This window comes from Rhinolophus ferrumequinum, chromosome 4 (assembly GCF_004115265.2).
Source record: "Rhinolophus ferrumequinum isolate MPI-CBG mRhiFer1 chromosome 4, mRhiFer1_v1.p, whole genome shotgun sequence".
In the NCBI taxonomy this organism is placed as follows: domain Eukaryota; kingdom Metazoa; phylum Chordata; class Mammalia; order Chiroptera; family Rhinolophidae; genus Rhinolophus; species Rhinolophus ferrumequinum.
In genome coordinates, this window is record NC_046287.1 from 29864333 (window position 1) to 29883570 (window position 19238).

General features: G+C 37.8%; 1 protein-coding gene across 1 annotated transcript in view; it reads left to right on the forward strand.

Moving 5' to 3' along the window:
• Window positions 1-1137: 1137 nt before the first annotated feature.
• Window positions 1138-19238, forward strand: part of NDFIP2 (Nedd4 family interacting protein 2) — a 49575-nt gene continuing 31474 nt past the window's right edge. Inside the window, exon 1 of the mRNA XM_033104518.1 lies at window positions 1138-1537. Coding sequence (XP_032960409.1) covers window positions 1223-1537 — 315 coding nt within the window. The 5' untranslated portion in view covers window positions 1138-1222. The remainder of the gene's footprint in view (window positions 1538-19238) is intronic.

The following is a 19238-nucleotide window of genomic DNA, read 5'->3' on the forward strand; positions in this document are numbered from 1 at the left end:
AAACAGATAGCTGGGCCAGATCATGTGGGACCAGTTTTCAGGGTATAGAAAGCAGGTGTTTGGGTTAGAAGGTACTTATGCAGCCCCATTAGGACTCTTAACAGAGAACATGCTTTGTGCCCTGTGGGAGGTACACATAGTAGGTGTGGATGAAATAAAGGGGTTCTATGGAAAGTAACCTGATGGTGATCTGATCATAAATTCCTAACTGGGCAGGTCATGGTGGGTAGTCATGCCCCAGACATATAACTTCTTTAGTGAAAGGTTTTAAGCCAGCCCTGTCCATCGTTCTTGTGCATCTAGGCTAGCACACCTTTGAAATACCAGAAGTAATCCTCTTGTCCAGACTCTTGGAAAATCCCCCTCATGGAGCACATAATCTTGTTTATTATCCTGTAACCCAATCCCTACCTTGCTTTCTCCAATCTTCTTCACGTTCCCTCCCCTTAATTTCAAACGCATAAAAGAAGCGGCAAAACTGTAATTCTCTGGAGCCTTTGAGATCTTGGTCCCCAGCACACGTCAGTTTGGCTCAAAGTAAACTCTTATGAAAATTCTATACAGGTTTGAACATTTATGTCAACATAGGACATGTGTGGACAACCAGATACTGAGATAGTCTTACGATGTCTCACACAAAGTGATGCTTTACTGTTAAACCCTTCCAAATTATGGATGTATGACCAAAAATAGTCCTATCTTATTTCATTATTTTCCTGTATCCTTCCAGTAACCTAGCGCTCTAGAGGACTCTTTCCTTGGGGCGATATAACTTAAGAGTCCTTGTTGGGTTCTTAAATCTCTTATTACCAAGAGGGAAACAAATTTTTTTTTTAAGATGTCCCTTACCTCACTAATGATTTTGAATGAGCATTTTCGAAGTGTCCTAGAGGTGGATCACCCTGCATTGTCCTAGGCTGAGTGAGTAACAAGAGGGAGTGTTGGGAAATGGGTGACCTATCTATCCCCAGGTGCCCTAGGAATGCAGTCCCTCCCTCCCCGACATCGGTTTCTGCGTGGTGACAGTGCACCCGCCTGTGGCTGCGCGGAAACCTTCCAGTAGAAAAGGCCAATCAAAGACGGCGATTCTTTTTTTCCATTCCTTTTGCCACCGCCCACTCCCGACGAGCTGACGAGCTGACAACCTAGACAGCTCCCCTGACTTGTCTTACTTTTCCATCTCCACCCACCCTGCCAAACCACCCGCCAGCTCGCGCCGCGGATGGGCCGCCGGAGGAGCCAGCGAGCATGCGCGACCCTCCCGAGCATGCTCACTAGTGCGCGCGGCGCCGCGGAGCTTCAGCGACCCGCGGCGGAGGCGGAGGTCTCCTCGGCTGCTGCGGCAGCGGCAGGAAGTGAAGCGGCCCGGCCGGCTGACCGCGGCACAAACAGAGGCGGAAGGGGCCCTGCGGCGACGACATCGTCGACGGGGGTGGCCGAGAGGGCTGAGCACCTAGGGGACTCGCCGGCTCGGAAGCCGGATCCCGGGCCGGGCAGGATGGATCATCACCAGCCAGGGACTGGCCGCTACCAGGTGGTGAGTTTCAGGTCCCCGCCTCGGCCTCCGCCTCCTGGAGACCCCGAGACTGTCTCCCGCCGTGGCCGGGAGAGTCCCTTTCCTCAGATTATTCCCTGTGGGGACGTGCTGGCTGTTTTTTGGTTTTGGGGTGTTTTTTTTTTTTGGCCCTTCTGGCGGGACCCCCTTCCTTCACACGTCCTGGGGAGCCTGCCTCTGACTCGTGGGAGACCCTTCCATCCCGACCCGTCTCCTACCTCCCCACCCCGCACCCGCACCCTCTACCCCGCTGTAACCCCCGCCCCCAACACACACATTAAAACTGATATCTATTTTATTTCCCACTTTCTCGATCATTTCCTTATTCCTTGACCCAGTTACTTCTGAGACATTCCAATGGATTGTCTGCTGGGAAAGGTACTCAGTTCACATACCTTCTGGGAAGGTGATCGCCATCATCAATGGAGTGGGTGGAGGGGGGAAGGAGTGTAAGCATTACGTAGGGTAGGATGTGGATTTGGCAGGAAAAAAAAAAGAAAAAAGGTGGTTTTAAAAATTGTGCAACTGTAGAGGGTAGTGGTGATTTCCTCTCTCAGCTCTAGTTAACCTTGTCGTTTTGTCCTTTTCCATTTTGTTAGTATTAAAAGTGACTGGATTCTTTTTTCTGTCCCCATATTTTGGGGGTGGGTTGGGGGTGGGGGTGGGTTGAGCGGGAGACGAAATAGGAAGTTTTACTAGAAAAATGCTAATCTTGTTAGAAAAAAATATTTTTCGTTAAGTACGTTTTCTATGTTAACCATATAAACCTTTGTATGTTGAAATGAGTTAAAAGTGCCCCTCTATATTTTCAGTGTGAATTTTTCTCATCCATTTTTTCCGGTAGTGTTAACCCTGGTGTTGTCATTGGAAATTCCTATTGGAAACCTCTTTAAAAAAAATGGACAGCGGTAGTTGACTACTTTGCTGCAGCTAGCTAGGTAGCATGTTATTCTGTAAACTTTGAGATGGTAATTTAGTCAACCTATTTATTGAGAGGAGAAAAACATTAATATGTAGCGCTGATGGTGCAATTAATAGTGCTGTTTGTGGTATTTTACAAATGTGTATATGTTAGTGGACATTTCACCTTTTAAATCTGTTTACACACGTGAAACAGTTGTGAACTAAGAATTTATATTAGTAAGTGCATTTTGACAAATAGGAAGGCTACTGAAAGATGAAATCCCAGTGTATATCATTTTGCATTTTTCTAAGACAAAAGCTCATGATGCTTCCATTTCATCTGGTTTACAGTCTGTAAAACCTCCAAAAGATCCATATTCTGAATTCTGTGAAAATTTATCAGTATTTTCGTGGCAGTTTGGAATATTTTTGCTGCCAGTATGTAAGGCAGTTTTCAAGTTGTCAGTGTATATGGTTTTGGTGGTTTTACTATTATTATTTTATATAAAGGCATTCTTATTTTTGCTGACATTGAAAATAAAATGCAGTAGGAAAGTACTGATATTATTACCAGAATACTATTACCAGTGGGACTCTTTTTTTTCCCTAATCTTTTTCCTTTCCTGTACTTATTCGTTTCCCTTAATGGCATTAGCTGATTTGAATTCTTTCTCTTTGGAGTTTTGCTTATCAGAATCAGCCATGTTCTCATACATAAGTCACTTCTGAAAGCATTTTTAACTGATGTAGCTCTGCCTTAAAATAATTTATTATATTGCAAATTTGCTTTCAGTAGTTATGACTAGTTAAGACTTGACTTACTACTTTTAAAAATTCCTAACACCAAAATACTGAAATTTGCTCTCTCAATTTTAAGGTTTTTTTTTTTTTCTTTATAACTCCTTTCAAGTAAGTAGGAAATATAATATTTTATTACGTTGGTTTTTCAAACTGGAGCTGTGTCCTACATAGACTTTGAATGGGTGGAGGCATTCCTACAGAGCAGAGGACAAAAATCAGTCCTAAAGATAACTGCTTTAAGTAGATAGGACATGAATTTGTTTTCCTTGTAAGGCAAAGTGTTTAGGAATCTTAGCAAAGTTCAAGTTTGGATTTTAATTCCTGTTACTACACAGTAATTACATCTGTCTAGTATAATAACTCTGGGCTTTGTTGAAAATGGCCTGATCAATAACTACATCTAGATCTATGCCAGAGAAGCAGGTGAATTGGTTTCCAGGATACTGTTTAGCTAGGGACCAATCTGCAGCTGTGGCTTATATGATGAACACAGCTGTTGTGTAGCTGCTTTTAGCTCAGTTGTTTGTGAAAACTCTGGAAAGATTAATAAACTTGAGCAATAAACAATTTCAGTTGTTGAGAGATGTTAAGAGATGAATAAAGGAGACAGGCAAGCATGCTTAGGCGTGAAATGGTGTGCGATGCTAATTTATCACTTATTGATAGAGTTTTTAATTTTTCCTTATTGGAAAAATAGCAGTGATACCCAGGACCATCAGAATGACTTACCATTAACCAGTGCACAATTTTTATGTTGAAATTGCTTTTTCTATGTTCTCTTCTTCCCTTCATATGTTAAGAGGGTACAGATTTTGTTAAGTACAGCAGTAAATAACTGTAGAGCTACAAAAAGCCTGATTGTTACCCATATAATTTCAGAAAAAGCCACGTATGTTATGTAGTTTCATTGTGTGATGGGAAATTGTTTTGTTTGATAGGAAATGAGCAATATTGCCAAACTATGAAATAGTTGAACTGGCTTGAAGCTGTTAAGTCACATTCTAACTTTGATGTTTTCTATTTTAAAGGATTATATCCCTGTACCAAGCTGACTATTAAAAATTTAAAGGTGTTCTGTGTAAAAGTTAAGTTGGCACTGTATATTGTAGCAGTCATTTCCCAAACTGTATTCCAGAATGATGATAGTAGTCTTAGAAGATTTATAACACATATTATCATATTAAAACATACTAAAACTTTTATAGTTTATAACACATATTATCATATTAAAACATACTAAAGCTATGAGAAATTTGCTGCAAAGATGATGGTTTGGATTTATTTAACCTCGCTCTTCCTAAATCTTGGTCACAGATTTTTAAAGAAAAATTTAAGGTTATGTTCACATGTCTGAAGTGTTCATTTTTTACAAACATAATGAAGTATCATACTGTGGTATCTGGAGAGTTAGAGTTGCCCTTGATAAATCAGCTGGCAAGGAGGTTGACTATTAGTGGTTTAAAAAATGACATGTTTCAAAATCATCTGGGCTTACATTTAGGTTGTGCTGTTTACAATTTGTGAGCCCTTGGCTTACTTACTTACAGTCTTAAAGCCTAAGTTTCCTCATATTAATACTTCGTTAGGATTAGTATGAGAATTATATAAGTAGTATATGTAAAAGATATAGAGACTGGTACATGAAAATAAATATGAATAATATAAAGTAAATAAACTAAAATATTTTATGTATTTCAGTTTTTGCTGGTGACCACCTTTGTGTCTCTTATTTTATTTAGCAATCTGAGTATCAACTACTTTGTTCATGCCAAGAACTGTGAAGTCTTAAGATTTTATTTTACCATATTTATAAGCTAATAAGTTAGTCTATTCATGTTTCATAGTTGTTGGCAGAAAACAGGAGACTCCCAGGTCAGAAACAAATGACGTTACTACTCACAGCATAGCAAACTGCATGAACATTAGAATATTTATGTAGGTTTTCCTTGCATCCAGGTCCCATGAGGATGATGGGTCTACATGGAGGCACTAGTGTGTCACAGCTGAGGAACCCAGAAGCAAGGGTCCCGCACTTTTTTAAGCAAGCAGCAAACGTAGTAAACAATAGTAAACAACCTACAAGTTACTGCACCTCTCACTGGGAGGGGCAGTTCCATGCTGTGGTAACTTTGACCTTCTTTGTTGCCTGTGTGGCTTGTTACAAGAATCCACTCAGTATCAGGACATGGATAAGCTTTGCAGACTGTCACACTCAACAAGAATGTGCAGGGACACTCAGGCCCAGGGTGCACGGCCTTACCCAATAGAACCTGTTCTGGTTGAGATGATATTTAGGTGCAGTCAGAGACGGATTGCAGTCTTTTACCTTACGTTGCTTTCTAGTTACTGTGTTCTTGGCCCAGCTCAATTCCTTTTATCTTCACTTGTTTGTTTCCTTTGAATTATCACTATTCTTTATCTGGTTTATATTCTTACCACACCTCTTTTACATCATCAAGGTTGTCCATTGCTTAATCTGGTAGATACTTTTTAGTTCTTGTCTTGCTTTATTTTTGTCACATTGACACTTTGAACATTCTCCTTGAAATTCCTTCCTTATTCCTGATACAAAGAAACTTTCTATTCTTTACTTCTCTGACTTTTCCTTTCTTTGTGAACTTATTTTGTACGAAGTCCTTAAATGTTGCTGCTTTCTCTAGCATGGACTATTGTAATAGCCTCCTCACTATTTTCTTCCTTCATTTGACCTTCCTTTAGTTTGTCATTTGCACTGCATGAGTCATATTTGTAGAATATGTATATGGTTGATTTTCATTGTTTTGTTCAAAAATCTTCAGTGACCTCTTAATAATTCCCTCTTTCCCCATATTTAATAAACCTTTCAAATATATAGAAAAGTTGAAGAAAATTGTACAGTTAGCCATCATAAGAAGTAGGGTTTACAGTTACCAACAGTTTTTTATATATGTGTTACTGTATATCTGTCAATCCCTCTTATCTTTTGATGCTTTCAAAATTGCAGAATATAAGTGTACCTCACTGCAAACTGCATGCTTATCATTTAGCCTAGAGTTTAATATTTCTTTATGATTCTTTTTTCCTTAGGGTAAAATTGACATAGTGAAATGAGCAAATCTTACATGGCTTATTGGATGGGTTTTGACAAATGCATACACCTGTGTAACCCAAGCGACTTTCAAAATACAGAGCAGGAATCAGCAAACTAAGTTCCAAGTCCTGGTTTTGTAAATAAAGTTTTATTGTACCACAGCCATAGCCATTCATTTACAGTGGCAGAATTGAATATTTGAGGCAGAGTCCACAAAGGTCGATACATTTGCCATTCTGCCCTTTACAGAAAAAGTTTACTGACTCCTGATACAGAACTTCTCTATCACCCTGGAAAGTTCCCTCCTGATCCTTCCCTTTCAATTCTTACCTCCACGTGATCATCGCTTTGATTTTTTTCATCTTAAATTAGCTTTGCCTATATTCTAGAATCATATAATCTGCAAAGCTTCTTTCACTTTGCATAAAGTTCTGGGAATCAATCCATGTTATTGTGTATATCAGTAGCTCACCTCCTTTTGTTGCTGAACAGTATTTTGTGTGAATTGTGTAAACTGTAGTTTATCCATTGCTCTGTTGATGGACGTTTTGGTTGTTTCCAGTTTTTGGCTATTGTGGATAAAATTGTTAGGAATATTCTCATATCATTTTTTGTGGATATATGTTTTCATTTCTCTTAGGTGGAATTACTGGGCAATTGGAAACCACCAGACATTTTCTCGAAGTAGTTGTACCATTTTTCAGTTCCACCAACAGTGTTGCTCTACTACCTTTCAAAATTTTGGTGGTGTCAGTATTTTTAATTTCAGCCATTTTGGTGGGCTTATTGGATTTTTAAAGTACAAATTTCTGTTCTAAACATACAAGTTCCTTGAATTGACCTTCCCATACCTGTACAGTGCCATATCTTAGGAATCCCCCCTCTTAATTTTTATGCACTAACTGCTAGAGTCCAGCAAGACCCACTTACTATTAGTTCTTCAACCATAATGTGTTCTTTCTTCTCTGGCTTTACATGTTTACTTCTCATCTCAAGTTCCGTACCACACCCCTCTGTTTTGTTCGCCTCATAAAACCCTGTTCTTAAATGTAAAAAGTCCTACAAAACTATAATTGGAAGAGGGAGTCAGGGTGAGTTGCTTGCATTGGTCATCAGCATCAAAGCAGAGGAAAAGTTGAGAATCACAATATTGGAGAACTTGTTGTACTGAATTTGTTTTTGTGTGTCTTCCTACCTCCTAAACTGGTGCTTTTCCTTAGAGATGCTTCAGGGTTCTGTGAATATCTAGTTGTTATTTCATCTTTAAAATAGGTTTTAAACTTTTAAAATATTGTAATTGAGGAAATTCACAAATATATTTTATACTAAGTTTCCACACTTTGAAGACTATTATGTTAATTTATGTTGCCAGGGTAATTTGTTCTTGAACGAATCCCAGATTAAAGTTTCTCCAGCATTTTCTGTGTATGTCGTGATATTTACTGTGTATCATTGATTTGATTGGTTGAGTGCAGCTCATTAAAAAAAAAAAAACATAAAAATGAGTAAACTACTTTAGCACACCTGAGTGATGCTGGATCGAATGCTAGCATTGTGTGGGCATATCTGGTATGATCTGGTAATGGCGTAATATTTGTTAGTAACAAGTAAATGCATTGGCATTATGTCATGCAAATACCACAATATAGATAGTTTATATGCTCATTTTATGTTTTGAGTGCCTCTTGTCAGATTTATACTTAACATAAGGTATGGGAACAGTGTTTCGATATCAGTATCGATTAACTATGAAACAAAGGTGCTATAACTCATTTATTCATTTATTCAATATATAATGAATTATGAAAGTGTCTTTATCTGCCAAATTCTGTTTTAGGTGCTGGTGAACAGGACAGTTAAGTTCTTGTCTCATGGCTCAGACTTTGGTGGAGAGGAGGCAGATAAGTAAACATAATTTCAAATAGAAGTCGGTGGTTTAAGAAATATGAAGAAAACTGTGTGGCTAGAAGAAGTAGAAGGGGGATGGCTCAGAGTAGAATGGGAGAAAACAGAAATAAAATTTATGCTGAATTTGATAGAAAAATGAAACTCTCATTTATACCTTTAATTTTTAATTTTTGTTGCAAGAAAGCAGTCAAGTCCAGATACATTATTTGTAGCCCAATACAAATGAAAATGTGGAGCCCTGGCCTGGGGCAGGGAAGCCCATCTCGTTTTCCTACAGACCTGCTACCTCAGCCCACAGCAGACAGACAACCCCCAAGGATTGCAGTCTCCATGCCAGGACTTGCTGGATACCCGGATTGGTAATAGGCAAGAGAGGCTGCTGGTTTGCCTGTGAATGTGTCGTGGTGCTGCCACACTGGAATGGGATGGTCACTGCCATAGTCCTTGTTGCAGGGTGAGGATGGGAGGGGTTGAGCCGAGCCAGGGGGTTCAGCTGACTGAGAACCCTTCCTAGGTAGACAGATTGCTCGTGAGCCGAGGCTCCTAGCAAGTGCTCTATCGTCCCATTGGAGTTCACTTATAAAACTCTAAAGATAAACTTACTAAGAATTACAAGATGGGGACCACAGAGCATGGAACCCCAAGGACGGGGTCCTCTTGAGGCAGGGTTCTATGTGACTGTACCGTTCATGTGCTCATGAAGACGGCCCTGAAAGTAGTCTCACTGCAGGGGTGGTGGTGGTGGTGGTGCTGATCTAGACCAGGGGTCAGCGAACTTTTTCTGTAAAGGGCCAGATAGTACGTATTTTAGGTCTTCCAGGCCATGGGGTCTCTGTCACAACTACTTAATGTCTGTTGTTGTAGCACGAAAGTATTCCTACTCAGTAAGGAAACAAATTAATGTGGCCACGGTCCTTGTAAAAGTTTATTTGTAGAAACAGTCGGTGAGCTGGATTTGGCCTGCTGGCTGTTACTTGCCCACCCCGATGTAGATGGTACAGGAATGTGCCTCATCCAGGCCCGGAGCTTGGGCCCGCTGTAGGATACTGCTGACAAATTCATTTTTTATTTCACCCAGTCTTGAAATAAGCCCTTAGGAATGTGATACAGTTGTTTGGAATCACTTACTTGTACTTGGTAATCAGCAGGCACCTACCTCGTCTGTCAGTAGAATTGGGGTGGAGATGAATGGATAGTGGAATAGTGTATAAAATTTCCTGTGAGGATGGCAGAGAGTTTCTCATGTCTGGTAGAAACTTCATTCCGTTGGAATGGTTACTGCATTGAGCCATTCTTGACCACCTTATTTAAAATCACAGCACCATTCCCTGTTTGAGTTTTTTTCTCTCATAATACTCATCACCAACTGATATTCTAAATATTTTGTGTAATTTCTATCTCTTCCCTTCCCCCCAAGTGTAAGCTTCCTGAGGACAGGGATTTTGTCTGCTTCGCTCACTGCTTTCTCAGTACCTGGCATGTGGTAGGCACTTAGATAATATTTGATAAAAATGAATGAATGCTGCTAGCTCAAGACTAGTTTTGCAGACTCAAAACTTTGCCTGTGTTATTTTATTCAAATTTTTATTTTGATGCAGAGAGTGCCAAAAAAAGTACACATTTTAAGAAAGGAAAAAACTATTAAAATTGTAATACTCAATATATACCAATAACAAAAGATGAATACAAGTCACGTTTGACTTCTGCAACTGCAAGAGGTTCTCAAAGTGGTTACCATCAGCATCCAGACACTTCTGATTACAGCGAACTACGTCTTCAGCAACGGTGACCAAAGTGTTCACTTGTATACATTGTTTTGGCAACCCCAATGTTTTGTTCATTGCTACTGAGACTTTGGCTCTCTAAGGTAGTTTTTTTTTTTTTTATTACCTTGCATTCTCTTGCTTAATGTCTCTCTCTCTCTCTCTCTTCCCCCTGTCTCCCCCCCCCCATATATATGATTGGCACCCCCTAGAGTTGTTCAGTAAACAAGCTATGAAGTAATATGCAGTGACCCTGCTTAGTACCTTTAATTGTGGAGTTGTGGGTACTGCTTTGATTTTCCTCATCTGTTTTGTATTGACTGCTTAGTGACTATTTTCTTTTTATTCTTTCCTTAATATCAGACCTATATTCTGTCTGATTTTATGTGTATTAATATTTTAGAATTTTACATACTATGTATGTAGCCTTGACTTAAGCTTAAATAACTGTGGAATGAATACATTCTGCTGACATTTAGTAAAGGTAAATTTATTCATCATTGTAATTAAGGCTAGCCTACCATGTGATTGTAAATCATCCTGTGTCTATGTTTTCATGCCATGTTGTTATGGTTTCTTCAAAAGTTTGATCACTTAGCTGGAATTAAGGTGTGGGTAAAATTCTTGTCAAAGACATGCTAAATGCAAGTTGGGAAATGCTGCATTCAGTAGTCTAAGATTTACTACCAGATTATTTCAAGGTGTTGACTGGCTTGCTTTTAAGATTTGTTTGAACATGAACAATTTAATATTTTAAAAGTTTAGGAATGTGCTGTGGTTTAGTTCGTCTATGATGTTTATCCAGAATTACCCATTACATTATGTGAAGCAATTGTGCTGTTTGGCAGAGGCTTTGAGAATAAGGAAATAAACTGGATTACCTCTTTACTAATTCTGAGGCTCTTAGGACTTGTAGCCTGTTGGATGTCGGACTGAAGAAATCCAATCGTGACGGTTTTTATAGACTATTCTCACTTCATTTATATCAGCATGAGTTTTTGTGTGATTTTCTTAAAAGGAGAAGGATCTTGAAATAACAGTTAAGACCCTTTTAAGTTTTTGTTTGTAACCTTTAGGGGACATGAGCCCTGCTTACCTTACTCCTGCTTGATTTGTTACTGCACTGCACGTGAGCTGTATTTTGAACTGCAGTACGTTTTGTTATCTTGCCCCACCCCTCTCCAACCACCACGCCAAACCACCGTGATCTCTTTTGCCTTCTGACTTTTGAACATATTATTCATCTTCTCTCTTTTCTTCCTCCCTCCGGACTAATTAATGTCTGTTCTTTATTCAGATCTGTTTAGATGTTCTTTTCTCCAGAAAACTTTTCCTCACCCTCTGCCTCCCCATTTCCATTTCCCACCTTTTACTACCAAGTTTTGTGTGTTCTTTTAACACTGTGCACTTATCCCTCTCATAGTCCTTATTCCAAACTCAATGGGAAGTAGGGCTTAGATATGTCTTGTTTATAATAGTATGTAGCACAGTTATGGGCCCATTATGTGCATAGTAAATAGTACTTATTGAAGAAATAAAGGAATGCCTTTTCTGAATAATTTCAAGGGTATGCATGAGGTTACTGGTATTGTCTTATATTTATAAAGTGAACAATTTTCCAGAGTTCTGTTATGTAAGAGTAACAATGTATTATTGGCTAGCCTATGCAATGTTGATATCCTTGATATCCATAATTAGGGTATGTACTTTGCTTTTAGAATAGTGCCAAGGAATCTGTTTAGATGAATTCTTGTATTTTTACATAATTCATCATCTGATTAGTGGCTTACATTTGCCAGATAGTGAACCATGGGTAGGTTTTTTGATTCACCTATAGAAAGACAGGTAATAAACTGTTTCCAGATGGTGGAAGTAGTAGTCAGTGATCATTTTCTTCAGCATTTTCATTTTATAGCAGATTGTCTGAGGTTGAATCTGGTCAAGGTTATGCAGCAAAGCGTGGAGGACAAATTTTGTTACTTGTAAACATATCAACTGAGTTAAAATAAAAAAACCTGGGAAATAGAACTTTCATTGAAGTTAACTTTCTTTTATTCATAGTGGTGCCCACATGGGGAGCATGGATAGTGTAGCATGAGACCCGTAGTTACCTAGCTACTAAGTGAACCCATCTGATTGTCCAAACCCATAACTCAGTGATCGTTAAGTGGGCTGAATTCAGCTTGTGGACAAGTTTTTTGTTTTGTTTTTTAAACCAGCATTTTTAAAAAATCAAAATAATATAGGCATACAGTTTCAAAAGTTAGAATACCAAAAGACAAATAATGAAAACTAGCAGTCTCCTTTTCCATCCCCTTTGTCCTCCAAGCCTTTTTCCTCAGAAGAAAATAATCTTTAACTCTTTTAACTGCTTTGTATTTTTAACTGATATGTGGGTTCAGCTACCTGTTGATTTATTACTTTTACTTTTCTTTTTCACGTGTCCTCCTTTCCCTTGTTAGAGCATAACTTTCGTAGTCTGACTTTGAGTTCAAATCTTGGCTCCTTGCTTACAAGCACTATAACTCCAGGCCAATTACTTAACCTCTCTATGCCATGGCTTCCTCATCTATAAAGTAAGGATAATACAGGTACCTACCTACCTCCTAGAATTATTGGGAGGATTAAATGTATGAAAAGCACCTTATTTTTAGTTAAATCAGAAACTAGTATTTAAATTTTATGACTGTAAATATTGTTCACTACTGAGTCAGGTAAACGTTTAAAATTTTTCATGGGCCTAATTTTTAAGTCTTTATTTTTCTATGTATCTGTTGTTAATTTTTTGCATATCCTCTGGTGATTTTTCAAAATTTGCTCTTCAGCTGTATTTTTCGCATGGTCAAATGCATTAGATAATTTTTAGTTCCTTTATTTTGTTCTTTGAAGACTTTCTTCGCGGAGTCCACCATCCTCCTGCCTCTATCTGTACTGTTTGTTATGTAGGCCTGTCATACTGAGTCTTTTTCCTTCATCACTGTTATGTGGGACCCTCTGTATCTTGACTTCTAAGACTTTCTGTTTTTGGTTTACTCGCTTATTTTGGTTGAACATGTTTTCCAGTAGGTTTCCTGGAGGTTATTTTCCTGGAGGTAATAACTAAATAAATAAAATACTGAATTTGTTGCCATCAAATTCATAATCCCTTGTTAGCACTTTAATATTTGTAGGTCTGTGGTGAGAACCCCTTTTTCATTCCTGACATTAGGCATTTGCTTTCTTTTTTTCCCCCTTGAATAGTGTGGCTGTGATTTTTCTTAATTTTGTTGATCTTTTTAAAGAAACAGTTTTTGGCTTTTTTAAATGTCTCTGTGTTCTCTTTTACTGATTTCTGCTTTTACCTCATTATTTACTGTTTCCTTCCTTTTTTGTGGTTTACTTTTTCTTTTCTAATTTCTAATGGTGGAAATGTTGGTCATTGATTTTAGACTTTTTTTTTTTCCTAATGTAACCATTTTCCCTTAATAGAAGCATCCATCTATCAGTGCTTTTGCTATGTCCTGCAAATTGTGACATGTTGCACAATTTAGTATAGATGCTTTCCAGTTTCTCTTGTGATTTCTCCTTTGAACCATACATTATTTAGAAGTGTGTTAAATTTCTATTTATTTGGGATTTTCTCAGATAATCTGTTTTTTTTAATTTCAAATTTAGTAATTTTATAGTAAGAGAATACACTCACTGTAATCTCACTCCTTTTAAGTTTATTGAGACTTGTTTTATGGCCCAGTATATTTATCTAGGTGATATATTATATGCACTTTAAATGTATACTCTTCATTCTTGGATGTGGTGGTGTATAAATGTCAGATCAAGTTGGTTCATAATACTGCTCTAATCTTCTGCGTCTCTACTGAGTTTTGTTTTTGTGTTAGTCTGCTGTGAATAGTGGCGGAGTAAGGGGTGTTAAAACCTGCTGTGATTGTGGGACTTAGCTATCTCCCTTTAATTATCTCAATTTCTTCCTGTGTTTTAAGGCCATTATGAAAGGCTCCCTCTTTATCGCTGATTGTGCTCTTTGTCTTCAAGTCCATTTTATTTAATATTCTAGCCATTCCAGCCTTATTTTTTGCCTGGCATATCTTTTCCTATCTGTTTACTTTCATCCTGTCTGATCCAAGTCTTTTCTTGGTAGCGTATAATTGGGTCTTGCTTCTTTATTCACTCTGATAGCTCAGCCTTTTTATTAGCATATTTGTAGTTAATGTAAGTATTGATATGGTTGGTTTACTTCTATTGTATTATTTTTCTTTTTTTTCTCTTTTCACCCTTTTCTGCTGTCTTTTGAATAGTTTGATTTAAAAAAGTATTTGAGTGTCCCTTTCAGTATTTCTATTGCCTTTTTTAGCTATCTCTTTTTACATAATTATTGCTTTCTCTAAGATGACAATAAACAGTGAAAGTTAGGTATATATATTTAACATTAATGTCATACCACTTCATGTAAAATGTAGAACTTTGTAACCATACAGGTCTGTGTACTCTCTACCCCCTGCCAACCTTGATGTTACAGGTACCATATGTATTACCTATACATTCATTGAAAACTCCAACAATGTTACAATTTTTGTTTTAAATAGTAACACATTTTTAAAAACTTAAGAGGAAAAAAATATTTTATGTGTACTTAGACATTTATCATTCCCTATGCTCTCTGTTCATTCCTGAAAGAACAAGTTTCTCTTTACTGTGACATTTTTTTCATCCCAATGAACTTCCTTTACCTTCCTTAACTTCCTAAAGTGCAGATCGGCTGCTATCACATATTTTATTTTTTCATAGCAAAATTTCTACTTGGTTCATTTTTTTCTGTTCCCTGCTCAGATTCCCTATCATTTTATTGATTTTTTAAGGTAATTTTGCTTTATTTCCTGGAAAAGTTATAATCGCTGCTTTCATATCCTTGTTTGGTGACTATATATCTGAGTCATATTGGAATTGGCATCTCTTGATTGCCTTTTCATCTTTTATGAATGATACATATTCACTAGTATTTTGTATTTCTAGTAATTTTGGATATTTTTCTGGATATTATGAAGGTTTTGCTATGGTCCTTTGGGGAACATAGATATTCTTTTTTAGAGGCAGTCACCTGAGCTTTAGATTGTAAGCCCTGTCTCACACTGTTCAGTGGTGCAAATGTAAGCTTAATTTCTTAGGCCTTTACTAATGTGTTTTGGGTCAGTCCTATACATGAATGTTTCGAGGGAAGTGATTTCCCCTCACTTTCTGCTCTGCCTGGGCTCCATTCCATGCTTATCTGGCTCGAAATAGCAGTTTCTATTGGGGTTTCAACAGCCTAAGCCCCCGTGCCTCTCCACAACTATGGTTCTCCGCCTTAGAGAAAAGCTGCAAAAAGAAGAAAGGAAGGGGGGGTGGGGACTGTCATTTGTGCAGGTTGCTTCTCCATGTTTTAACTTTCCTTTACTTCCTGGTTTTCTTTAGTTCAGAATGCTCAGGTAGTTGTTTTGTTTGTATTTTGTTCCAAGTTTATAGTTGCTGTCAGTGGGAGGGTTGGACTATAGAGGCTTACACTGTCATACTGGAATTTGAGTCAACTGTAGATTGTTGAGTTTTTTGTGTTTCTACTTCCTGCATTAACTTTCCTCCTAATATTTTTGTTTTGTTTTTCTTTCACGTTGGAGGTTTTTTTTAAATGGGGTGTTCCTTCTCTGCCTATTTATAGTCTGTGAGTTGTGCTTGTGTATTTTTGACTTGTTGATTGGTGGACGTCAGTGTTGTACCATCTCCTGGTGAGCCAATCTTTTCATTCTGGGCCTCACAAATGTCAGTGTCTGCAGCTTAGTTAGGAAGCTATGGCAGTAGTTCAGGTAAGGAATAATGGTGGCTTGGGTTAGAGTAGTAGAATTGAAGAGAAGTCGATGGGTAGGTTCAAAGATGTGTATGTAGTGGCTGAGTGTCCTCAAATCAGCGTTAAAAGAATTTCTATAGGTAGTCTTGTGGCATGGTAGATTACTACCTATAAATTTTTATTGGAGGCGTCTTGAAATAGAAAGAGCCTGGATTTAGTGACATTAAAACCTGAATTTGAATCTTTCTTTGCCCCTACTAGTGCGACAGTTCAATTATTTGAAATTTATTCCATCCTACTCACCTTAGAGGATTGTTATAAGGACTAAAGTGGATTATATATAGTATATATAGTGCTTATAAAAACCCAGCATTTATTGGGCATTTACTATGTCAGGCATTATTCTGAGTATATACGATGTTAATTTTTGTAATCTTTACAAAAACCATATGAGCAAATAGACCCCACTTTATAAATGATAAAATTGAGGCTCAGGCAAGTCACAGAGTTAGTAAGTGCTGGAGCCTAGGTTTGAATCTAGAAAAGTGTATTCCAGCGCCTGTGTACTCCACTTAACCAGTATTCTTTTTATGCTTAGCCCATTGATGGTGATTGAATAGGTTCAGATATACCCTGTTTCCCTGAAAATAAGACCTAGCCGGATAATCAAGTCTAATGCGTCTTTTGGAGCAAAAATTAATATAAGACCCTATCTTATATTATAGTAAAATAAGACCGGTCTTATATTAATTTTTGCTCCAAAAGATGCATTAGAGCTGATTGTCCGGCTAGGTCTTATTTTTGGGGAAACGCAGTACCTGTACTAGTACTTTGTTATTTCATTTATCTGTACATAATATGTTCTTATATAGTGCTTTTCATTGAACTTGTAAAAATCAAAATTACTGTATAATGAAATACTTTCAAGTCTGTCTTTATCAGTGTTTTAGTTAATGCTAACAAAAAGTTTCTCTTTAAAGCAAAATGTAAAGTAAAAATTTTAGATTACTAGGGTTTTTTGACCCCCTCCAAAACTATTTGGTAAATTTGTTTTAGTGTGTGTGCTGACAGTTGGAATTTGAGTACCACAGAGAACAACCTACTCACAGCTTCTCTGGATAGTACTTTTGCACTGGTTTTTTCAAAGGCACAAGTTATGACATGTTTTGTCTTGTGCATTTTCTAGTGCAAATCAATGCAGTAATGGAATTCACGTGTGTAAATTTTTATTAGAAAATGCCAGTCATGTCAAATTCTGTTGAAAACCTCGCGGTTGCATTGTTTTTGTATTGACTAGTGCCTTTAGAAATGTGGGATTATAGTGATCATTGTAACATGAGAATAAGTTTTTATACAGGAATAAAGAAATATACAGGGTGAGTCAGTATAAGGGCACATGGTTGCTAACTTTTAGAGAGAGAGAGAGAGGGAGGGGGAGAGAAGGGGAGTATTTGGCTTCTGATATTATGAAATTATTCAGATTATGTATTTAGATTTATTAGCCAACTTTTGAGGGTTTGCTGTGGCATCTAATCCTTTGATGGATGAGCCCTTTAACTATTGCCTGCAGTGGTATCTTGACATTTGCTAATGCTTCCTGGATGAACTATCAACAACATGCCTTAGTATTTATTTAGTTTACTGTATAACTAAATACAGTAAAACTGTATTTAGTTTTGCTGAGGATTCTATTCTTAGCGTCTCTGTGTTTACTGCGGAAAGAACAACACTTTATCTGAAGAAAGTTGGTGTTCCTTGCTAGTCTTAGCTCCCTGGTTTTTTCTTTTATTCCCCGAGTTGCAGCCCTAGTCATACTGTATTATGGCGTTGCCTCAGAGCTCCTAGTTGTTAGAAGCTAGAAGTTCCAGAGATTGCTGGGTTGAGATTTGTACTTATTTCCTGTACCCAATATAGTACCTGGAACATGTTAGTCATTTAGTAAAGTTGGTTGAGTCACTGATTGATAACCGACCGACTGAATAAATTAATGGATCACAGAAAGAAGATGAGGCTCAAAGACCCAATCAAGGTTATGCAGCTAGGAGGTGGTAGATCTATATTTTAAATTTAGATCTTCTGGCATCAAATTATCTTCTTTTCTAGTTTATTCTTGTAGCAACTACCTGATCATCTAAAAGAATATGAAATCAAACAAGACAGGACACCATACTAATTTTTAAAAGGACAAATGAATGCTTGTAATAGTAACTTTAACAGTATTACATGGGGTTAGTTGCCTTATGCCCTTGCAAATGAAAGTAAATCAAACCAGTTACACACTGTTCAGCTACCATTTAGTCTGTGTGTCAGAGGATTCAGTTTTAGCTAAGACTTTAAAGTTGGCAGAGGAAAATCAGGACCCCAACGAAAGAAACAAGAATGAATAGTTAAAAATAGGAGGAAAACCGGAAAGGAATAGTTCCTTGGAAGCTAAAGAAAAAACAGAATGCACTGAACTGTGTTGAATATATTAAAGATATTTGGTAGGTTGAGGACTGAAAAAAGGTTTATGGGTTTAACAATTAGGAGGTCAGTGTTCTTAGAGTTGTTTGAGTGAAAGCCAAATGGTAATGGACTAGGGAGTTGAAATGAGCATTAGAAGCGTGCAGAATGAGGGTGGATATCTTTTTTTTTTCTTTTAAGATGTTTGTCACTGAAGAAAAGAAAGGAGAGATGGAAATAGTTCAAAAAGCATGAGAAAAAAATTTTAATTTTAGCTGGGTGAAGGTTTTTTTCTTTTTTCAGTACGGCATGAATAGAATATATATGCGATAGAGAGAAGTTAGGGGAGAAAAGGAGAGACATTATTTAAAGGAAAAATGATACTTTGGGAGGCAGGATCTTCTCTGTACAGTTGTCTGGCATTTAGAAGCAAAGAATATAAATTAGGATGGATGCCATAATGCTAAATTTAATGACGCAGCAGAGATAAGTTGGAAGGAGTTTTGCTTGAAAACCTGTTTTCCTCTGTGCAGTAGGAAGCAAAGACGTTTGACTGAGAGTTCCATGGTTGGAAGTGGGGGAATAGGAGAGCAGCAGAGCTGAAACACCTGCCGTGCTGATGACTAGTTCTCACAGCCAGCCCTGCTGGAATTAGAAACTAAATTTGTACTGGCACCCGTCTACAAGGTTATGTGATCTGTTTTCCTCCTACTAGGACGTAGTAGACGGACTTGCCCCAGATTGGGTCTCAGTGGCGTAGGTGTGCCAGAAGATACAGGAACTGGGAAATGGAGGATGAATGTCCTGCAAGCTTTTCACTTTATAGTCCAGGCTCCATAGTATAGGAAGTAACCAGATGGCGGCAAATGTAGGGCCCAAAGGATAGATTTTGTGAAAGGAAGGGAGTGAGAAAGGTAAAAGCCAGGAAGATGTAGAAATCTCATGTTTTCTAGGAGAAGCAGTTCTAGATGGTGATCAGGTCGG